Genomic DNA, 23,848 nt, shown 5'->3' on the forward strand with positions numbered 1-23,848 from the left:
GAGCTTCTAGATGGCAACTTGATGTAAAATTAAACCAAAACAGCCATGAGTAGGAAGTAATACCAATATTATACAAACCATAATTCATTTAAAATTTGGCATAGGGTGATTTTCAATAAATCAAAATTATGGTAAAAGAAAGATAGTACCATAAACTTTTTTGTACAGTACAGGAATTTCTGAAATTAATGTCTGGTTAGGGAAAGCGAGAAGAAAAATATTTGTAACAATGTAAGGGAAGTGCAAAATGAACACCTATTGCAAAGTATTTGACAAATATGCATTTAGTTGTAAAAAGTTTAGTTAGTTTTTTAAAGTATCAAGTTTCATGGGAGCTAGGGTCACAATGCACTACTCATTGCATCAGAAGTGCATTTAACCAAGAAAGGAATATTGTGGTCACACTTTTTTTTTAATCAATCAGCAGATATTATTTAGCATTTGTGATTATTGCTAATGATATTTGAACACTGATTTTATATTACTTACCATAATTGAGTAATCTGGGTTTTTTTTTCACTAATTAATGCGTAGGGAAATGGTTGAGGATTTATAAAATCAGGGAAAATTTTAAATGTCAGCTGAAATACCTTGTAGCAAATGCCTTTATTGATGATTCTCTAATATTTTGATTAATTAAGTGTGGTGTAATAATATTTGAACATTTTTTTTTAATTCGTACTGAATCATGATAGTTAAGGACAGCAGTGCTTCTGGTCAAGTAAAATCCATATGATCGCTTTGAGATTTTCAAAACTTTTATTTAAATATCCTAGTAATATTCACCAAGAAATTTTACATGTTCTGTTACATTTTCATCAATTTATACCTTTCTCCATTCTATATTTGCCTCTGATTAAAATGAACAGGTTCTTCAAAGTAAGTATGATATGTATTTGATAATGCTGACACTTGTGTTTTTCGCCTAAAATCCTGCAGTTGTAACTTTTACAACCCTTGGAATATACTGCTGCAGCATGTTGTTATACTTGTCTGTGTCCTGGTGCATGATACTGCATGGCATGATTCGTTACTTACAAAAGTACCAAACTGATTGAATCTCAGTAAATCTTTTAATGACAAAATTCACCTAGGTATAACCTTTTATTGGAACTGATCAAATTAGTTAGATTGTTAAGTTTATCTTCTATTATGAAATGCTGTGAAGAAACATTTGGGTCACTGTGACCTAAATAACACGATTTTTGGTTTAATTTTTGCATTTAGGTCCTTTTCTCTGAAACCTATGCCAATCTATTATGCATATCAAATTCAGTGCTTTTGTATATGAAAGACAGGGTTATGGACACTTTGATTTACTATGACCCAACATTTTATGCTCTTGTGATTTTGTAAAGGTTTTAGGGGGTAATTGTGTAAAAATATATGATAAGAAACCAAGGATATTTCTTCATTTCAAACCTTTTATATAAAACGAAGCATTTTAGTAACATTTAAGGCACTGTGACAAGAAATTTACTAAACATCTGAATGGTTTTAAGTCACATGTCCAACAGTTGTCACAGCATATCAAATTGCTAAACGAAACAAACTGACAATATTTGATTTTTTGCAAAAAATAGGTATTTTCTCTTATAAATCTTATCATATTTTGCCATATGTATGTAGTTAAAAAAAAAACAAAAAAAAAATAGGGAAAAAAAGACATCATAAATAGAATAAAATTTTAGTTTTTTATGAAGATTTAAATATTAATTTCTGCTGTGACACAGAGAGGGAAGAGCATGTTGGCAGATATGTATGGGATTATTTAAATCTGCAGCTTGTTTTAGTCTGACAGAATTTACATCTGTTTGTATTCTCAGATGGGTAAGTTTTCATATCAATTATTTAAAAGTTAAATTGAGAGGTTTTCTACAGAGAAATGTGTACAGTAATGAGTTTAACTAATTGAAATGCTTCTGATTTTTAAAATTTTGACTTTTAGTTTTCCCTTGCCATTTCTACATATGAATTTGTCCTTGTTCTAATTTTCTTGGTTCACTTTTGTATCATGAAAAGATGATCATTTCATTTACTGTAAACAAACACATTTTTCGCAAGTAAGTTATTATGCAAAGATGGCTAGAAAATACTAAGCAAAAAAAAAAGAATCTATGAAAATAATTTGATTTACAGTTCTATGAGTAATAGGTCTTAGAGAATCATAATTGTCTTGTTGACATGATGCACTCATAATGCCCTTAACCATATTGTCATGCTGTTATATTAAGCTCAAGTCTAGTGTTTCAGTCATAGGTTTTATTCAAAGATTTTAACCATCAAAAACTACATTTTGCCTCAATTTTGTTGCTCTCTTATGACTGCTAGAAAGTGCAATGCATTTATTCAGTGCCCTTAATTCATTATCCAAGTCTTATATGGTCACAAAATATGAAAAAAAAATCAAATTCAGTTAAAATTTTCTGGAATATACTGCATATATGTTTATTACCATATTTAGTCTTTAGATTCATTTTATGAGATGCAAATAAATCTAGCAGGATTAATTGTCCTTGACCTCATTTTCTTTGTTCATTGATCCCAGTTGTTCTGAATCATTTAATAATAAATTGATCCTATGGCTAAAACATTGGACTTAGGCTACATGTGTTGTATTTATAATAATTTAGAAAATGAATTTCCTTTTGAACAATCTCCTTTAATTACCCGGTATACATATTTTCTTAGTTCAGTCATCCAGATTTGGTGATCATGTGATATGTTTTATTTACTTGTGAGTTGTAAGTTACAAGAACTTTTACTTAAGATGTTTTTTCCAAGTCTTCCAGAGAGTCGTCATTTGGCCATGGTGAGCCCAAAGTCATAAAGTTTAATATCCACAGTTTTAGGTCCCTTTGTTTTTATGCTCTCAAACATTTTATATTTTAGTCTTTCTATGTTTTTTTTCATGGGAATACCTGATGACGGTTATTCCAAAAACATGTGTTGAACGTAAAGAAATAATATTATATCAATTGTTGTTTTTTCAGAGATGCTTGTGATTAATTTCATGAGCTATCTTGACTTGTCAGAATTTCTATGATAAGTTTCAATGCTGTCAATCATATATGAGTAAACAATTTAATCAAGCTTTTGTATTACAGATCTCTAACAACTTGACAGATTTTGAATTCCTATATATAGATCTGTTTATACTTACCACACTTAGTACATCATGTAAGTATATATATTGAAGATTGTTTTAAAAAAAAAATGTTTATTATGTAGATGTCAGTTATGAAAATATTGCATTGTATTTAAATTCGTAATGCCTCAGTATCACAAACGTTTTGACTAGCATGAAATGTATGCCATAGTGACTTCATGCTACTTTTAAGAAAGATAAATATGTTTATAAGTAGTGTGACATCATATTTTTCAATTTTGAATGTTGTTTTTTTTTTTGTTTATTTTAGCTCACCTGGCCAAGTGAGCGTTTCTCATGACTTTGCGTCCGTCGTCCGTTAACTTTTACAAAAATTCTCTCCTCTGAAACTACTAGGCCTAATTTAAACAAATCATCATTGGGGTATCTAGTTTAGAAAATGTGTCCTATGAAACCGCCTGCACACCAAAATGGCCGACATGGCTAAAAATAGAACATAGGGGTAAAATGCAAGTTTTGTCTATTATTTTGAAAACCGTTATAAATAGAGAAAATCTGACAGGGTAAAAAATGTTCAGAATGTTCAGCTCTACCAGTTGTCCAAGTACGTCAAAACTGGCAGACGACTTTTTATAGGAGTTATTGCCCTTAAATGACAAATATTACCATTTTTTCATTTTGCCTATTATCTTGAAAACTATAATAGAGATAAACTTTAAAATGCAAAAAAAAATCAGCAAGACAAGTTCTACTAATAAGTCTCATGATTGAATTTGTCAGTTGACTCCTTATAAGAGTTATTGCCTCTTGATATCGATTTTTACCATTTTTTTTGCATTTTTGCTTTATTTCTTTAAGCAAAAATATCAGCAAGACAAGATATACAATTATGACAAATGGCAGAAATCGTTTGACACTTCCTTATTGGAGTTATTGCCCTTTAATGACGATTTTTAACATTTGTTTTGCGTTTTGCCCTATATGATAAGGATTTTAATAGATAAATAGACACTTTAAATCACAAAAATGATCAGCAAGGCAAGATCTACAAGTCAAATTTTGCCGATATAGTAAGTAATCTGTCACTCTTCCTAGGAGTGATTCCCTTAAATAAGGATTTTGTCACCCTCTTTTGTGTTTTGAGCAAAAACTTAAGAAGATAGAGAGAAACTAAACAGACTAAATGATCAGCAATACAAGATCAACAAAACAGAGATTTTTGTCATGAATTCTGATCTCTTCTACAATGTTGGAGTGTCCTTTGTTGAATATGCACATAGACCAAGGTTAGCAAAACAGGCTCTTTATAGCCTCTACATTAAATTGATATAAAGAAAAAAAAACAGTGAAACACAGGCATTAGCAGATTTTGATTGAATGCAGTATTCTTAAGAATAAAAAGGCTCACAGAGTCAGTTTTCAAAGTGTACTCCACAGGTTTTCTGAATGAGATTGAGGTCATTACATTGCTGTATGTGATGTCCCAGACTTTGAAATATTGATATTGAAATTCTATTGGAATTATTTTGATAAGTGTTTCATTTGTGTCGTGTTAGTACTAAAAAACATGATGTAATTATAAGATATTGGAAGTTTTGTCAATAAATTAAAAATTCATTAATAAAAATTATTTTGAATATACAGTTGGAGCCACTGGAGCCTATGGGAAATTACATCCAGAACCTCCACTGATAAACCTTTTTAGTATTGGACCAATCCTGACTCTAATTTTACAGACAGGGATACAGGCTGCAGCTCAGGTTTTTGTCTACCTCAATGTTCAGAAACAACCATGGTAAGTGAGATGGTGTTTGGAATTCTGCAGTGTACAGTAAAACATACATCAGTATTCCAAATGAAAAACCAGACAGTTTGGTTGGTAATGTGATACTTCTTTTAAAAGATAAAAAGATGATTTGATATTCCTGGAATTCCTCATATGAGGGAGATTTAATACAGATAAATGGGTGTCTTTAGCCTAATGGGCATGGAAATGGATTAAGACATATGTAATAGAATTGGGGGAAGGTCCCCTCCCCTTAAGGAGCTACTTAAATGGTTAATGTATAGACCTTTTACAAGTCCCACTCCTAAAGTTGCCTTGCCGTTGGGCCTACTTTTTCTAAATTCTGGATCCGTACCTGTGTTATAAATGATTTATTATTATTTAAAATTCGTCCTCATCTTTAACATGAATATTATATTTCTTGTGTACATTAAGCAACCAAAAAGCAACAATTTTTTTATTAACTTTCAGGTTTAAACCATTTGTTGACAATGAAGAAGATGCCTATGAAAGTTACGAGAATGCTTCTGTATTTCTGATATCATCATACCAATACATTATACTAGCTATTGTCTTTTCAAAGGGAAGGCCATACAGAAAGACTATTTTCTCCAATTGTAAGTCATTTATTATTAGGATCATAGGTGTTTTGGACGCATATGGGCTAGTTAGCTATTTAAGGGAATAATTGTTGGCCATTATAGTGAATGTAAACTTAAAATGAAAAATTGAGAAAAAAAAGTAATTTTCTTTTTATGAAACATTGTGAATAACAGAATCTATGTTAAGGAATTGTAGAACATTATTCATTGCAAATATTTACTTACACAACAACCATTAATTCCCTATGGTATTGGTCCAAGACCCTTGCAGAAGCGATTTGAGTAAACTCTATTTGAAAATTTGGAATCATGAAGTTTATTGGTGTTTGAATTTTTATTCTAAATAGGGTTTAATTGATCAATAAAAATTATTGACAATAAAAAAAATAACTGATATAATTAAAAGTGCATAAAGTTAATAGAGCGCATGACCTTTATAAAATGTTTCTATTGTAGGTTTTTTCCTTGCCAATATCATGTTTTGTTTGGTCTGTATACTATATAGTTACACTTAAAACGGCTGGAATTCTTTATAGAACTTTTCTATTGTAGATTTTTTCCTTGTCAATATAGTGTTTTGTTTGGCCTGTACAGTATGGCTACACATAGAACCACTAGAAATGTTTAGAGAGTTTATGGAGGTAAGTGTGCATTTATCCATTATTTTCAATTTAAAGTCATTTTGCAGTATAAAGGTGCCCTTCCATCGATCTGGTTTCATAGGGTTCCAACCATTCCTTGAAAAGTGGAATTTAATTGTAGTTGTACCAGGCCTTAAAATGTCTTTTTGTGTCTTCTTGAAAAAAAGATGGATGAGCTGGATAAATGTTTGGTTTTTGTTTTTTTTTTTTTTTAGGAGGAGGGAGTTACAAAAAGAATAGAATTCTATTGAAATACTTCAATGCTTTTGGTCTCATGTTTTGTTCCCAGCTTGAAAACACTTGTTACATTTTATTAAACAAGCAGCATATCTCTGAGAGAGAAAACTTGTATACTTGCAAAAATGCATGACTATGACTAAAACATCATGCCTAAACGCCTAAACACCTATTCATGCATAAGAGTCCATTTTCCTATACGAATAGTTTCCAGTGTTTAAGATACTTGCATTTTACAGGAACATGAAGTTCTTGTAGAGTTCCATGCTTTTGCTCTTGGTTCTTTTCTCACATTTCAACTGCTTAGTACAAAAAAAAACAGCTAAACACCTGCATGTAAAAAATACTTTGGGACAAATATATTTGCCGTTGTAAGTTACTTAACTCTGTTAAAGACAAGCATGTTGCATTCAGAATCATATGTTTGAATGGAATAAGATACCCTCTTTTATTCAGTTACACCAGTTAAGCCGTTATAATATCCAGTTCAGAATATGATCTTATATAAAGCTTACTTCATGTAGGTTAAAATGTTTCGAGTCTACGATGCTTCAAATAGAAATATTTCTAAAATAAATCAGCAGCTTCTAGCTATTGATATTTGTACTCTGAAATATGATAGCATGACGATCCTAGTTATAAATACTATGTTTGTTTTGCCCTTATATATTATTTGCATATTTATATTTCAGTTGGCAGATATACCTTCTATGGAGTATAAACTAATTTATCTGGGAATTGTTGCAATCAACTTTGTTCTTTCGTTTTTAGTTGAAGTAAGTATAAGGTTTCAGACCACCAATTCATCCACTCCAATTTTGAACATATGTAAAAGTAGCCCTTCCCTGACAAAAAATAGTGCTCTTGATGTCATTGTTTACTTAAACTAACCAACAAATTTGCAGAAATGAAACTTTTAATGAAAAAGAAATATATTTTGACCATTTTGAGCCAACATTTACTTGTCCATGGGTTTACATTTAAAATTGATGATTAATGTGCTCCATAGTATACTTATTTAAGATTTCCAGAAGACCAGAGGTTATTTTTAGTAGTAGTTGCCTTCTGAAAGGTTGTGTTTCACTACCAGACTTTAAACATTGGTTGAAAATTGTCATGTAGAAAGGCAATACATGTACAATTCAGGATATACCTGATTTCTATGAAGTTAAACTTAAGGTAAAATATTTAGAAAGCTGTGTAAATTGAAAAAAATGGCTGAATAGATTTTTAATTGGTGATCTGAATAATTAAGTAAATTTTGACACTAAAGGGCTACAACTGCGACAAACAATGAATCTGAAATAATCGTTGCCTTTTTCCCTACAGAAAATTGCTTTTGGCTGTAGAAATCATTGGCTTTTGTGCACAGTTTCCTACCATGATACTGATAAAAAAATCAATGTATTTTATCAAATATACAATGGACATACATTAATTTATTATTTGTTGAAAGCACCCAGCCTCTTGACCAACATCTTGAATATAAATAACTGTTTTCCCTTGAAATTTGTCAGCAATTGAAAGGATTAAAAAAAATCTAGGTTCAATGTACCAAGCACAATTGAAGAATATTTGTTTTGATGATAAAAATTTGTAATTTTTTTCTTTACATCAAATTTGTAGCACAAATCAAATCAAGTAAATTTATTCTTTGGAGATGGAATATGCTTGTTTTCACAGAAGATTGTTTTGAAGTAAATGTATTTATAGAATATTATTTATGCAAACTTCATTTGGATACATCTTTGACTTTTTTCAGATTGAGTACTGTGTATTAATTATTAATAGTGGGATATTCATAGATTTCTTTTGTATAGATGAAGCATGAGTTTTAAATGTTCATTGAAGTAGAAATTTTCTATAGGCTTGTATGCAGACTTTGGCAAAGCCACAAAAAAATATCCCCCAAAATTCGATTTTTTTTTAATTCACAAAAAATTGGTACCCAAGAAAATAAATGAATCCACAGTGATGAAGTATTTGTTTGTTGATTTCATGAGTACCCGTATACTTACTTTTGTGAAAATTGACAACCATAGATAGAGAATATCATATGGCTTTTTCAATATCACATCTGCATCAACCTGAGACACCAATATAATCCAAAGAGCTCTGCTGGAGGGATGTTATTGATTGAGGGTTGATACAGCGTGTGATATTGAACCAGCCATATCATATACACTTTATTACATATACCTCAAGTAGATGTTTTTTATGTGACATGACGTTCTACAGATTAGGGGTTTGATAAAGCCTTTGCAATAGTGACTGATATCGATGACGTGACATCATACAGATTAAAGGTGTGATAAAGGCTTTGCAACCGTGACTGATATTGATATCATCATGGATTACAGCACGATTGCCGTTGACCATATTACACATACAATTTATCTGTATTTACTACTAAGTATATAATAAAATTAATTATATGCTAGTTTGATCATGATTGTATAGTTAAAGATATAATGATAAACAAAGAATTTATTTATCAATTCTTGATAAAAAAATATGTGTACATGAAAAAAATTAAAGTTGTTCTTCATCTCAAAGTGACAACATGGCCTTAAACATGGAGCAAAAACACTCATCTGATAGCTCTAGGTACCCTTTAGCTCTAGTTGAGCAAACATCTTGGCTTAAGTGGATGGTCCTAATCTGTGCATTGAAGAACATAGCTGTTTGGTAATATCAAAAAAATATATAATGTAAAAGAATCATATTTATAGTACCAAACTGTTATTATAAAATAATTCTTGCCTTAGATTATTTATAGCATTTCTGTGTCCCATTTATAAAGTATTGTAAATTTTCAGTCATATTTCTGTGACAGCTACTTAATCAGCAGAAAATTACAAGAAAAAATCAAAGAGAATTTCTTCAATAGCCAATTTAAATACAAGGCATTGGAAGAGGAGATTTCTCAGTTGCCTCACTGGCCACCTGTTTCTTCCACAACGGATCTTGTTGAAGTTTTCCAACGCATGGACAGTGCAGCATCGGTAGACATTGATCGTACTAGTTTAATGAGCAGTCTGGCAGACTCTGCAAGTGAGACTGGGTCACTCAGAATCAAAAATATGGAAAGCACAGCAACACTTGACACCCAGGCAAGCATGACCACACTCGACACACAGATCTCTACTGTGGATGACGAAGCACAGCTCATTGAGGATGGGGTAGATAATGCTGGATTTGAGGAAGATCAACCTGATATTGGCTCACATTCTACAACTACCACAAATTTATAATGAATTCTTTTTGTGTGTAATTATACGCGTACATTATTTAAATGGTTAATTCCTGGTATCCTTTTTATATATTATTTAAAGTTTTTATAGAAACAATTATATTGTAATAAAATGCTTTTAGGCATATCTAGAGAAAAAATCAAGAATGTCATAAAGCTTGAAAAAGTGAAAATAAAAAAAACAATATAATGTTCTTTTTATTAAATTTCATATTAATTTATAAGGTATTAAAGTATAAAGTTCGCTTGGTGTGTAATGCTGTATATGTAGGTGCATTAAGCATTTCACTATATGCATTTTAATCTTGAAATACAATAACCTTGGGGCATTAAGATATATATTATGTCTCCTAGATGTTTTTGTAGGTTAAATTTGGTTCAGGCTGGCTTTTTACATCGCGATGACCGTGTACTGCTATCGCCTAGATTTCCATTACGTAACTTTCGTTTTGGGTTTGTAACAGATCTATAAACATGATAAATACGCGGATATTAACGAGTGCAAAATAACATTTCTTATCGTTTGTTACAAATACATTTCTTCATTCAATGAATACTGATAACAATATTTTTGTTTAGAACATAAATTAATAATTTGAAAATGTTTTGTCGTTAGATGTATATATATAAGTAAAAAATTTTGATATGGTGAAGCATGCGGAAGAATATCTAAAGAACATTTTGCGACAATCCCGGCAAGGACCAGTAACTCTGCATGGAAGATTGTTTTGCGAGAAAATATGAATGCCTACTCATATTCAATCTTTTAGAAAAATCGAATTTTTACAGAAGAGTGTCCACCATGTACTTGCACTGCTCTCTTAATAGAATAGTAGAATAGAATGATATACAAATGGATGAAAAATATAATAATATAATATATAACAACAAATCAGTGTATACTGATTTGTATCACTACAATATAATAGTTATTACGGTGATGTTGAATTTCCTGTCATTTATTCATCATCCACGCACGAACTTGTCTCAGAAAGAAACGATCTCTGTACATTAACCTCAGGTTTAGGTACAGAGATTTTTTTCTGTGACAAGTGCTTTTGACAAACCACAAAAACTTGCTGTCATCCGATGTTCAGTACTTTGATTATCTATTAAATTTGCTAGTTCCCAAAATAATATATGACAACTGCATATATATAATATAACAATGTATGTATTATTCACTATTGCATAAATAATTATCATGAAATTAATAAACTTGATTTTTGTCTAAATTTAAGTTTCCGTGGAGAGGTGTGTGCAGGCTATGCATTAGAAACTGTTTAACACCATTTGATGCTTATTATCTAGAAGAGAAAATACATGACATTGAGTAGAAACAATGTCAATTTCTGCATGCATCATAATTTTTTTTCTAAACACTGATTTTTTTTATTTCTCTAAACATCATCAGTATTATTGTGCACTATATTTTGATATGGTTAATAGAAATGTGAGTTTTTCGTCAATGAAAAAACAACCAATAGACATGAATTTTGACTGACATAGGAATAGATAGTTTAAGTTGTTTTTTTATACGACCGCAACATTTTTTTGCGGTCGTATATTGGTATGACGTTGGCGTCGTCGTCGTCCGAAGACACATTGGTTTTCGCACAATAATGTTAGTTAAAGTGAATGGATCTCTATGAAATTTTGGGGGTTATGGTACCAACAGTTAAGGAATTAGGGACCAAAAAGGGGCCAAAAATAAAGCATTTTTGGAACTTCCAGACAATAACTTGTGTCAAAGTGTATGGATCTCTCTGAAATTATACCACAAGTTTCCATACCACAAAGGAATGGTTAGGATTGGCTTTGGGGGGTTATGGCTCAAACCGTTTAGGAATTAGGGGCAAAAAGGTGGAAAAAACAAGGGTTTCCTAGTTAATGGACAATTTAAAAGCAGTGTAAGGGAGGTAATCCAAAAACAAAATTGTACAATGTTGTACAATTATGGATTACCTTCCTTACCAGTCAGGGGTATAACTCTATAGGGTTATTACAGAAAAATAACATACATTTGTTACTGTGGACTAAAAAACCAAAGAACTGTGATAACATATGTATGTTACATGTTTCAAAGGGACAATATACATCACAAGTTTAGTTAAAATGCATACAAGTTATATTGATACTACTATTGTCTTTATGTATACTTAACTATAGACATGATAGAAAGATATAACAGTTCATAGTTTGCCAAATTTGCATTGTACACCTATGTTATAACAGAAAAAATATGCCTGTAATAACTAAAGGGTGTTATCACAGCTTCTCTATATCACTCCAAAGCATTTTCTCACACACACATCATGCTTAATTACAATGTAATTTGATTTATTGTAAGAAATAATGACCAGAACATGTAATGAGGTTCTGCGCCAGCTTCCCAGTAATTCGCAAGTGTCTCTCATATGATAAGTTACATTCCGTTAATAACTAAGCCTTGTTATTACAGCTAAGTTTATCCCTTAAAAGCCTCGTCTCATTGATTTACCATGGTTAATCAAAAATGTATTAATTTAATTAAAAAATTAATTATCCAGGCTATGCATTTAGTTTCTGCGCAAAGTCTCAAGAGTTCCCTAGAGCCCATTATAAATTAAAATATTTTTGATTTATTTTACAAAAACAAACATATGTTATTGCAGATTTAGAAAATTTAAGGAATAAAGAGTAGACAACTCATGAAAGTATCTGTAATAACACACGCAAGTTATTTTCTGCAATAACCGTATAGAGTTATATCTCTGACTGCTTACACTGCTTTTAAATTATCTATTTAAGACTTTTATGATGTATTTAAATTGGTAATAATGGTTGCAAACTCCATTGGAAATTTGAATTGAGATTATGACCATATTTTGGAAAGGGGGCGAGTGGGGTAAAAAAGAAATAGTGGCGGGCATTTTTTTTTTCATTTCAGATTTCAGAAATTAAAAAGAAAATTTCAAATATCTATTTTTTTGGCAAAAAATAAAGGGGGGGGGGAGGGCTAAAAAAAAATTCTTTTTTTTTGGGGGGGGGGCAATACGCAACAGCATAGTGTATTTCACAAGAGCAAAAATTTGAATACAAATTCAAATCATTTAACCAATTCAAAGTTCTTTGACTGCAGTTATTCGTGTCAGAAACCTATTATGTGTCAAATATTTATTTGCAATCCAAATTCAGACCTGTATCAAGCGCGAATATTGTGTCCATTTACGCCTCAACTGTTCAGGGTTGGACCTCTGCGGTCGTATCCAACTGCGCTCAGCGAAGCATTTTATCAGCACTTGATCCCCCCTCCAAATTTTAAACCTAAATCAGTGAAACAACAGAAAATACATAGAAGGTTGTACAACAAAAATTAGTTCAGAAAAAGTACTATCAAACTCTAATACTGGCAATAAGGAAACAAAAAGCACAGGTACATGTATTAGTAAAATAATGATGAATAATACTGAGGCAAAGATTGCTTTAAAAAAAATCATTAAAGACACATGGCTTATAATTTTGTATGCCAAACTCTTGTTTCGTCTACAAAAGACTCATTAGTGAAGCTCGAATCGAAAATTCAAAAGTTAAAAGGCCAAATAAGGTACAAAGTTAAAGAGCATTCGGACTCAAAATTCTAAAAGGTTTTACCAACAGATAAGTTAACCTTTTCCTGGGGTAGAACACCCTTGCTATTTCGAACCATTCAAGTTTTGTAAACAGTTGAGTTACTTAAACCTGCAATGATCTCGACACTTAATCTGATGGTTTGAAAGGAGAGAGTTGAAATTATTTTCCAGTTCGATTCATTCTTACGAAAATATGTCTATATAGAAATGCATGTCTTTTTCTAGTCTTTTTCCCAGATGTTGAGTGGGAATTTTCATACATCTCACCTATTCTTGTTCTTAGTATAAAGAATCTGTATATTTACTCAAGATTTTGATTGTACATGCAAATAATGACAATTGTTGGCACATTTTTATAGATATTTACCATTTAGATTGTCACATATCACTGATTTCAGTTATGAAAGCATACTTTTATTTCATATCTGTTGTGATTATTTTATATGTTTATATATATGTACCGGTATAATATTATATCTTATTCAGGTCTCAGACAGGGTATATAATGTGACATTCCCGGCTTAGAGTTTTAATCCCTGAGCCGAAGGCAAAAGGATATAAACCCTAAGCCGGGAATGTCACATTATATACCCTGTCTGAAACCTGAATTACACATATATTACGGATTACACCTACCTTAATGGTTTTTCCAGTACCAGAAATTTGTTAAACATTCACCATGCAGTATATATATTTTCCGCATACGTGAAGGATTTTGTAATGTGCTGTGGAAATAATTCTATTGTGTATGCAATAATTTATAATAACACTTTTTGACATTGATTAAGTATTTGATGTGTAAATCGCATGATTTTAAATGAAAAACGTATTGTTGACGGATACACGTTATTAATTTTCCTCTGTTGGCCTCTGACGTTCTTTAAGTGTTCTGTATAGCTTAACACTGCGTCACATCGTGACGTTCGTTATGATGACGTTGTTGAGGTTCCAATTAGGGTGACAAACGTCGTATATACCCCTGCAGTTTCCCGAATATATCCTTACATCTCTGTGTTGTTATCCAATCACAAAACTCGACACATTTGTAATCCGTAATATATTAAAATGTAGCTCCCAAAATATATTCTTAGATTTCATTGTTATTTTATATAAAGTTTGTGGTATATATTTTAATAAAATGTAAGATCTGACTTTATTTAGTTTTTGTCATACTAAGATTACAACAAGAACTCCATACCCAGTTATCACTATTTCATTTCAATGTTCCGTGAACCATGAAATATAGGTTTAAACCCCAATTTGGCATATACATGGATATTAAATATTTCTTCATAATAAACATGTGGGCTAAGTTTCACATTGATGTGACCAGAAACTACCTCAAACTAAAACTTCAACCTATCACATTTCCATTTTCAGTGAACTGTGAAAGCTTGGAAATAAAACTTTGTTTTGCAATAAATATTTTACATTTCAACTATAATGGACATCTGTACTAATTTTCATGTTGATATGACCACAAGCAACTTGTACCAAAAGTTTAACATGATAATGGACCGACAGATGCTCAAACCAGAAAACATAATGGCCTTTCTATCTTAGGCAGGGCACTAATTATCAGATAGCCGACCGTGCAAGACCCTCATTGGTAGTCGAGGTCTTTAAAAAAAATTTGTCATAATAAACAGATATATAGGGCCATTCACAATTCACAATAGCTCTCTGTTGCTCAAGTACTTGTTTAAAAATTTTGTAGCAAGGCATTTTTTCATTTACTATTTTCTTTGATTGCTATATGGTGGTCTTAATCCATCATTGGTTATTTCTAAAATCTTTCACCTTTCACCTCTAGTCTAGACTCCAGGATCACCAGAGGCTATTAGTAAGTGGTCCTCCACCACTCTTCAATTTTTTATCACTTCCTTTGTATTTCCATAACAATTTAGGATTTTTTTTCAGCATTGATAATTATTTTTGAGATAATATGAGATAATTTTGGAAAACATTTCTTAATAAGAATAATTTTCAATGGTTTTTATAATAATTATTTGGATGCTCCATGCACCTTTGAAAATTATTATGTGGTGATCCCTGAAGACACTGAATCCTCTGTATAAGGATGACACATTGTTGTTTACCATGCATCTTTTAACTTATAAAATTTAAATCAGAATCTACTTGAGAAATCATCAGACAACTTTTTTTCTGTCAAGGGAAATAACTCTAATCCGATGTTTTTCCAACATTTTCAAATGAAATGAAGTCACAAACTTCATTCCGAAATTTTTTTTGTAAGATTTGCAAATATGGAATAATTTCAACAATAGTGAACCAATAGATAGGCCAATGAGAAAACAACTTGGGAAGAATGATTTTTTGAAAGACCTCAACAAACTACCCTGATTTCAAATGATGAAAAACATTGCTACCAGAGGCTATTGGCCATTTTTAAAACTCTTCTCTGATAATACAAGAAATGTTATGAACTTTACAGGATTGATGATTGAGAAAACCTCTACAAATAATTCTTAAATGTTAATTGGATGGCAAACACGGTGGCATTGGTGTCAAATAATTAAGTAGTTCCTTTTGAAACTCAATGGAACATCCCATTTTCTACTTCTTTTCTGATTCTTCTAGACAAAATTCAACCATATCTATTAGGAATATGATGAAAGATTTTTACAACAATCTCGTGTGGTATTGAATAAATGAGGCTGCCAAAGGCATTCTTAGATTCTGATTGAACAATTTTAACATCTGAAAAGAAACACCATTCATAACTTTGTATCTAGTTTGATACCAGGTGAGTAATACAGGCTCCCTGCAGGCTCTAGTTTATCAACCTTGATAGAAAGTATTTAATAAGAAGTAGTACAGGAAAATCACTTTACTGATAGTACACAAACAGCTGGGCCAACCCAATAGATGTATAAACAGTATGATAATGATTTAAACATGCAATGTACATGTTTATAAAATTACCTTCATGAATAAGGTTAGTTCGATGCGAACAGTTTTGAAAAATCAAATAGAGGCTCTATGGAGCATGAAGCACTCGTCTGGTCAATCGGGAATCAAATTATTTGCAATATCGTCCAAGCCTCCCAGAGGCAGATTTAGGGGGGAGGGGCCCAAGGGGCCCGGCCTCCCCCCCTATTTTTGGGAAACATTTGGTTGAATATATAGGGAATCACCAAGAATGACCAGAGCGGGTGCCCTCTTCGGCAGTCACTGCCTCCATCAACGATACAAAACTATTCATATGGCTTAAACCGTAAATTGAACCCTTAAACGAATAATTGCTCATAATCCGTGAATAGTACCTAGCCTTTACTGACGATTTTTGACAGACTGACAGACATACGGTCACGAATACATAACCTTTGAACCATGACAATGAGGTCAAGTTCAGGCAAAACATACCAACCAGACGGACATGGATACCTTACAACCGTTCAAAACACTACATAAAGCTGGTCTATTTCTTATAGTATATGAGAAACAGACTGAAACACAAAAAATAACATTGACTTAAACCATGCAAATAAGGTCAAGGTCAGATGAAACCTTGCAGACTGACATGTACACCCTAAAATTATCCCAAACACCTAATCAAGTTGACCTATTCCCTATACCATCTGAAAAACAGACCAAACCACATATTTCATATTTTTCATGTCTGGGCCTTCTATAGCCGACTGTACGGTATGGGTTTTTCTCATTGTTGAAGGCCGAACGGTCTATAATTGCTTACATCCACTACATTTGAACTTTGTTGTATAGTTGTCTCATTGGCAATTATAGCACATCTCCATATTTTTATATTATTATATATGGTGAAAATGTGGTAATTTTTTGTGTAAAATATTAGTCTTACTAAAAAGTAAAATCACAAAATACTGAACTCCGAGGAAAATTCAAAACGGAAAGTCCCTAATCAAATGGCAAAATAAAATGATAAAACACATCAAACGAATGGACAACAACTGTCATATTCCTGACTCGGACAGGCATTTTCAAATGTAGAAAATGGTGGATTGAACCTGGTTTTATAGCGCTAAACCTCTCACTTGTATGACAGTCACATCAAATTCCGTTATATTTACAACGATGTGTGAACAAAAAAGACATAATAGGTAACATTGTCAGAATATGGGTACAGCAGTCATCACTGTGTCACAATCTCAAAACAAACAAACATTTAACAAAGAAGAGCATAAAGCATCTATCAAATTTAACAACCACATTCATTGCTTACTTTTTTATGTATTTTAAATCAACCCATAAAGGATTGAAATATTTAAAGTCCTGTGACTGCATTCACATCTACTCTTACCGTAGAGTCGCGGGTTTGACGCCATAAAATGGAAACGTCACACAGGAAAAAAAATAAAATAATTTTGTCGTTCAAAGTATTTTCAAAAATTATAATTTCACATGGGGAATGGTGGTATACAGGGTAGAAAAATCAAAAGTTTTTCTTAGAACTAATTTCGGAAAAAGACCGAGATTTAAAACTATCCAGAAGTTCTTTAGAAATTTAAGAATCCACATATGGTTAATACCATTACGCGAATAAAATAATTTTGACTTTCAAAGTATTTTCCAAAATGCTGAAATACTTATAATAAATTAATTGAATATTTTCCGTTTGCGTTATATGATGTATTCAACATATCAACTTTTTTTTAAGTACTATTTCAACCATCAAAAAAGAGCGCTATAATCTATTGTTCATGTTCAAGATTCTCCGTAGATTATAGTATCTGGAGGTATACTGTAAAAACACGAAATTTTAGAAAATTCGACCACGGGAACTTACGACGACAATCATGATTGTAAAATTATTAAACCATTACTACTGTTTATAGCAATTTTTATAGATAGTCAATATTGATTTATTTATAAAAACACTAGACACCGCTGCACTCTTTGATCTGCCCACTGCTTTCAAATATATATTTTTATACGCCCGTTTACGGGACGTATTATGGTATACCGTTGTCCGTCTGTCCGTCCGTATGTATGTCAGTCCGTCGTCAACATGATAGACAATAATTAAAAAACGCTTGAACCAATTCGCATGAAACTTTGGTGAATTGTTAATATCTATTGACGTTAGCTCCCTTTCGTTTTTTATGAATTTAAGATTTTAAGTTTCCGAGTTTTGGGGTTTTTTTTCATTAAAAAGGGGGATTTTCCAGTTTTCTGACATTAACTCATAAACACTTTCACCAATTTGCAAGAAACTTTGGTGAATTGTTTAAGCTCCCTTTCGATTTTTATAAATTTTAGATTTTACGTTTCGGAGTTATGTGAATTGTATTCATAACAAAGGTGGTATTTTTCATTTTTCGGTCAATACTTTGAACAGTTATCATGAAACTTTGGTGACTGGTTAATTTATATCTATTAAGATAACCTCCCTTTAGTTTTTCATGAATTTCTGATATGACATTGAGAAGTTATTGAACTTTATTCTTTGAAAAAGCGACGGGCGTATCATGCGCTCATGGCGCAGCTGTTTATTTTATTTTTCGTCAAAGTGTAAGCTGCTGTTGAAACATCTGTCATAATTGACAATTGTATATGATTGAAGATAAAAGATTGCATAAAACTATCAAAGAAAAACTGATTTACTTATATTGTAATTTATCCAAACGAAAGGAAATTTAAAAACCAAAGAAATTGAGTAAACAATTTAAAGAAACAAATTAAAACAAAAACTTTTATGAAAATACTAATAGAAAAATCAAATGAACTTAAGCAAACAAATAGTATAGTATATTGGAAAATCATAAACTCCCTATTAAAAGAAGACATATCTTCTAATGATATTCCGCCGTTGCAAAACCCTAGCAATAATTTAGAATTTTCTTATGATGTAAAAGAAAAAGTTGATATTCTAAATAGATATTTTTGTTCAATAGCTAGCTTAGATGAAGAAAACAAAAACTTGCCTGACTTCGATGATAGAGGTAAATAACGTTTTGTCAGAAATTACTATAACTGAAGAAGAGGTTAAAGATATTATTTCTACTTTAGATCCAAATAAATCTGTTGGGCCAGACAAAATCAGTAATAGAATGCTGATAACAATGAAAAATAAAATTGCACTTCCCTTGTGTATTCTGTTTAACAAATCGCTCTCTCAAAAAATATTTCCTTAAGATTGGAAATTGGCATATCTTTTCCTTTATATAAAAATGGAGATAAGTCAATGCCGTCTAATTACAGAGCAGTTTCACTTCTTTCTTGCGTGAGCAAGGTACTAAAAAAATAATATTTGAACATGTGTTCAATCATTTAATTTCTAATAAATTTTTGTATAAATTTCAGTCTGGTTTCATACCCGGCTGCTGTATTTTTCATCATCCAATTGAGATGTACCATTCTATCTTGTATGCTTTAGACAATAAATTTTATACAAGTTTAACATTTCCTGATGTAAGCAAGGCATTCGATCGAGTCTGGATAAGGGGCCTACTTCTTAAGTTAAAACTAATAGAACTCAGAGGTTAGTATTTAAAGAGACGACTTCCGAATTAGGCAATATTAAAGCTTGTGTTCCACAAGGCTCGATACTGGGTCGCCTTTTATTTCTAATCTTCATTAATGACATTGCAGATGATATGATTGGATTAAGTAGAATATTTGCAGACGATATATCTATTGGACATACTGCTCCAGATGAAATTACTCTTCAATCCATGATAAATATCGATTTACAAAATATTAATTCCTGGGCAAATGATTGGCTAGTTAAATTCAATCCAAATAAAACTAATATCATGTTGTTTATTATCAAAAGCTCAAAAAATAACTTGATTTTTGATTTTTGCGGAGTCCAGGTAGATACAGTTCCTAGTCACAAACATTTGGGTTTACTTTTTCAGTAGTGACTGCAAGTGGACCAAGCATATAGATTACTTAATAGAAAAGGTATCAAAACAATTAAAATGTTCTCAGACGATTGAAATTCCGACTAAAAAGGGAATATTTAGAAAAAATATATTTAACTTTTTTTTATTAGCCCCGTTCTTGAATATTCTTCTGAAGTTTGGGATAATTGCGGACAATCGAATTCTGAAAGATTAGAAAAATTACAACTGGAAGCAGCACGTATAGTCACTTGTCTAACAAGCTATGCTAGTACTCAATCACTTTATTTAGAAACGACTTGGGAAAAGTTTAAGATTAGACGGGAAGTTAAAAAAATAACTCTATTTTACAAAATTATGTATGAGGATGCTCCAGAATACTTATTAGATTTAATATCTCCTACCTTTGCAGAAACACATAATTACAATCTACGAAGTAGTCAAAATATATACCAAACTCCCCGCAGATTGTCCCTTTATCAAGAATCCTTTATTCCATCTAGTGTTAAACTGTGGAATTCACTCGATGTAAGTATTAGTAATGAACTCTCTTTAAATATGTTTAAATAAAAAATTAAGCAGAAATATTGGTAAGAGTTCCATATGGCACCCCACCATACAAAAGAACACAATAATGTATTACAGTTTATTCCGTGGGGGATGCCATATGGAACTCTTTCCGAAATATTATAAATACAAATCAATCCCTACATATTTCACAATTGGCGATAGATATTTAAATCTTTTGCACACAAGATTAAGAAATAAATGCAGTGCTCTTAACATGGATATGTATCGTGCAAATATTAAACCCAATGTGTCAATGTGGATATTTATATGAAAATACTCAACATTATTTCCTCTCGTGTAAAAATTATACAGCTCAAAGGAATACCTTATTTTTTGAACTAAGAAAAGAAAATATCCCTACTGATTTGGAAACTTTAATGTACGGTAATAACATGTATAATATGGACCTAAATACGTTAATTTGATTACTTTCACTAAAGTGCAGAATTATATTGATGAGACCAATCGCTTTTCATAGTGATAGTGTATAGACATTATGGCTAATTATATAAACATTTATAGTGTAATTACTTTTTGTTGACTTCGAATGAAATTGTTCATTTTATCCAAAGACCTGGATCATCCATTTGATTTTATATGTAATATCACAATAGTTGACAACAACAATTTAATTGCTTTAAAAATAAAAACTTACCTAAACTTACCTTTAGAGTGTATATTTATTCCGAGATTAAAACAGCCTACTTGGTCTTTTGAATAAATAAATTTACGTTCAACTCGACTTTTTGAAATCGATGAGCCATGTCGTTTAAATACTTGTTCATTAATATTGTATATGATGTTATTTACATGTATTTTATTTTGTTCAGTTATTTATTATTTGTATTATAATATAGTGTTATTAACTGGCTGTTTCTGTATTGGCCCTGTTATAGATTCGAGGTTAGCTGTATTGGACCCGAGACTCTCATGTTTGTATTAACAGTTTGCAAGTGTGAGTTCATCAATTTTTATTTGATGGTTCCTTTTGTACAATGTTCATAAATTGTTCAAGTCTTTTATTGTTTTCATCGTAATAACCATTGATGATGTTATGTGTCGTTTTTCATTTTATTTGTTCAAGAGTGAGCCGATACGACGTCCATGTATTCAGTTTTTCACCAACAGAAGGAGGGTGTTAATCTTATCCAAACTGTGTGGGCCAAGTGGAACGTCGGTCAAAGTAATATCAAATTGGGCGAATGGATGATATACACACAGGTAATAGAAATTGGTACTGTGAACAAATCTTACAAAATTATACCCCGCACCTTATTTTCAACTTAATAAAAGTCTATGATATTTTCAGTTATGGAAACTTAAAAATAATTCGGATAAAACGCAAATAAGAAGTGCACAATGACACGCATTATATGGTTAAGATTCTGAAAATGTTTCAATAATTCTAATAGAGACATAGATTTCTGATTCAAATATGGGGTTTGGAGGAGCTACAATGGGCATCTTCAAGATAAAGCAACGACAAAGTCCATGATTTGCAATGGAAAAACAAAAACCACGGTGAAGATTCTTTCACGTGTTTCATTAAATTCTGGTTAGGTGTTTACAAGTTGAAGTTTATATAAACGTGTACTATAAAGTGCGGATTTGATAAATTTCAAGTCATGCAAAAAATAGACCCACAAGTCATTCCGATGTAGAAATAAAATAGGAGCGCAAACGAACTTCATAAAATTCTGTGAAAGTTTCACAAAATTCTGCCAAGCTTTTCAAGAACAGTAATGAGATAGAAAAAAGTTGAACGGAAAGAAGAACAGACTTATGTACTAAACAATACATGAAACAAACATATGATAGACAGCAACCAACGACTGAAATACAGGCTCCCGACTTGGGACAGACAGAGTCAGCCTATTTCAATTGATTATTAAAGTTTTCTCTTATGTTGTGCTGTAACGCATCTCTGCCAGATATTAAGTGCTCACAAACATGTTTAACCCCGCAACATTATATACATGTGACTGTTCCAACATAGGAGCCTCTAATGCAGTAGTTGTATATGGTTGCTGTCTGTTAATTTTTTTTTTTCGTTTATAGTTCAGTACATAAATCGGGCCGTTTGATTGTTTGGATTGTTTTACAATTTGTCATGGCGGGGTCTTTTATAATTGGATTTACGGTATGTGTATTGCTCACTGTTGAAGGCTGTACTATAAAAGAGAGGCAAAAGGTACCAAAGGGACATCTAAACTCATAAGTCAAAAACAAACTGACAATGTCATGGCAAAAAACGACGAAAAGACAAAACAACAGTACACAAAACACAGTATAGAAAACTAAAGAATGAGCAACACGATCCCTACAAAAAACCAGGGGTGATCTCATGTGCTCCGGAAGAGTAAGCAGACCCTGCTTCACTAAGCTATAGTGCTTAAAACTACGTCATTATGACTCTGTTGGGAAGTGGTTTCATTGGTATCTTGCTATGTCTCCTTATTTGAGGGGTTAAACATAATGTTTGTGACCCCCTTCCTAACTTGAGACAGTGGTGTAACAGCCAAAGGTTAAACTTATCAGATCGACTCAAAGCAACAAAATACAACTAATAAAAAGACCAAAAACAACAAAGTGCGGATCTAAGAGTACTCGCCGTTACTGAAATATAGTTCAAAGCCAACGCATTACAACTAGTAAATATGTCATGTTTCCGAGACTCAAATATAAGTCAATACACATTCAATTGATTGAGTTGGTAATTACGTCATAAATAGTGTGCGAAAAACATGTGTAATGCCAAAATATAAGTATAAACATGATGTAGGACAGTACGTGTGGAAAGGAAAAGAGTACAATTTTAGGCAGGTTTTAATCTGTATCAAAATCAGTGTTAAAAAACAATATTAAAAGATCTTATTACAGTATTTAATTGATAACCTTTTAGAATAAGTTTATTCAAATGATCGATAAATTTAAATGAATCATATCTAAATTAACGGGCTCTATAAACAACCTCACCGTAAACAAATGAGGATGTGATATTCCGTTTGTAATACGTTTTCGACAGAAATTGTAAGTAACATCATCTAGCACCGTAGCTGTGCGTACAGATAATAGGGAACGAAAGTCATCCCTTTTGTGGTACTGTTTTGTCTATTCTTTCTTTTTACCGAGGTTTCTGATATTGAAAAACATGATGCGTTTTTGCTTTTTCCTTTCATAACAAAACGACAAAA

General features: G+C 31.7%; 2 protein-coding genes across 5 annotated transcripts in view; both read left to right on the forward strand.

Moving 5' to 3' along the window:
- LOC127720129 (polyamine-transporting ATPase 13A3-like) overlaps positions 1-11,085 on the forward strand; it is a 202,396-nt gene extending 191,311 nt beyond the window's left edge. The window contains exon 30 of the mRNA XM_052226570.1: positions 9,195-11,085. Coding sequence (XP_052082530.1) covers positions 9,195-9,629 — 435 coding nt within the window. The 3' untranslated portion in view covers positions 9,630-11,085. The remainder of the gene's footprint in view (positions 1-9,194) is intronic.
- Positions 1-23,848, forward strand: part of LOC127720128 (polyamine-transporting ATPase 13A3-like) — a 206,462-nt gene that overhangs the window by 83,086 nt on the left and 99,528 nt on the right. The gene's annotated exons all lie outside the window — the stretch shown is intronic.

This window comes from Mytilus californianus, unplaced genomic scaffold (genome assembly GCF_021869535.1).
Source record: "Mytilus californianus isolate M0D057914Y unplaced genomic scaffold, xbMytCali1.0.p SCAF_11, whole genome shotgun sequence".
In the NCBI taxonomy this organism is placed as follows: Eukaryota; Metazoa; Mollusca; class Bivalvia; order Mytilida; family Mytilidae; genus Mytilus; species Mytilus californianus.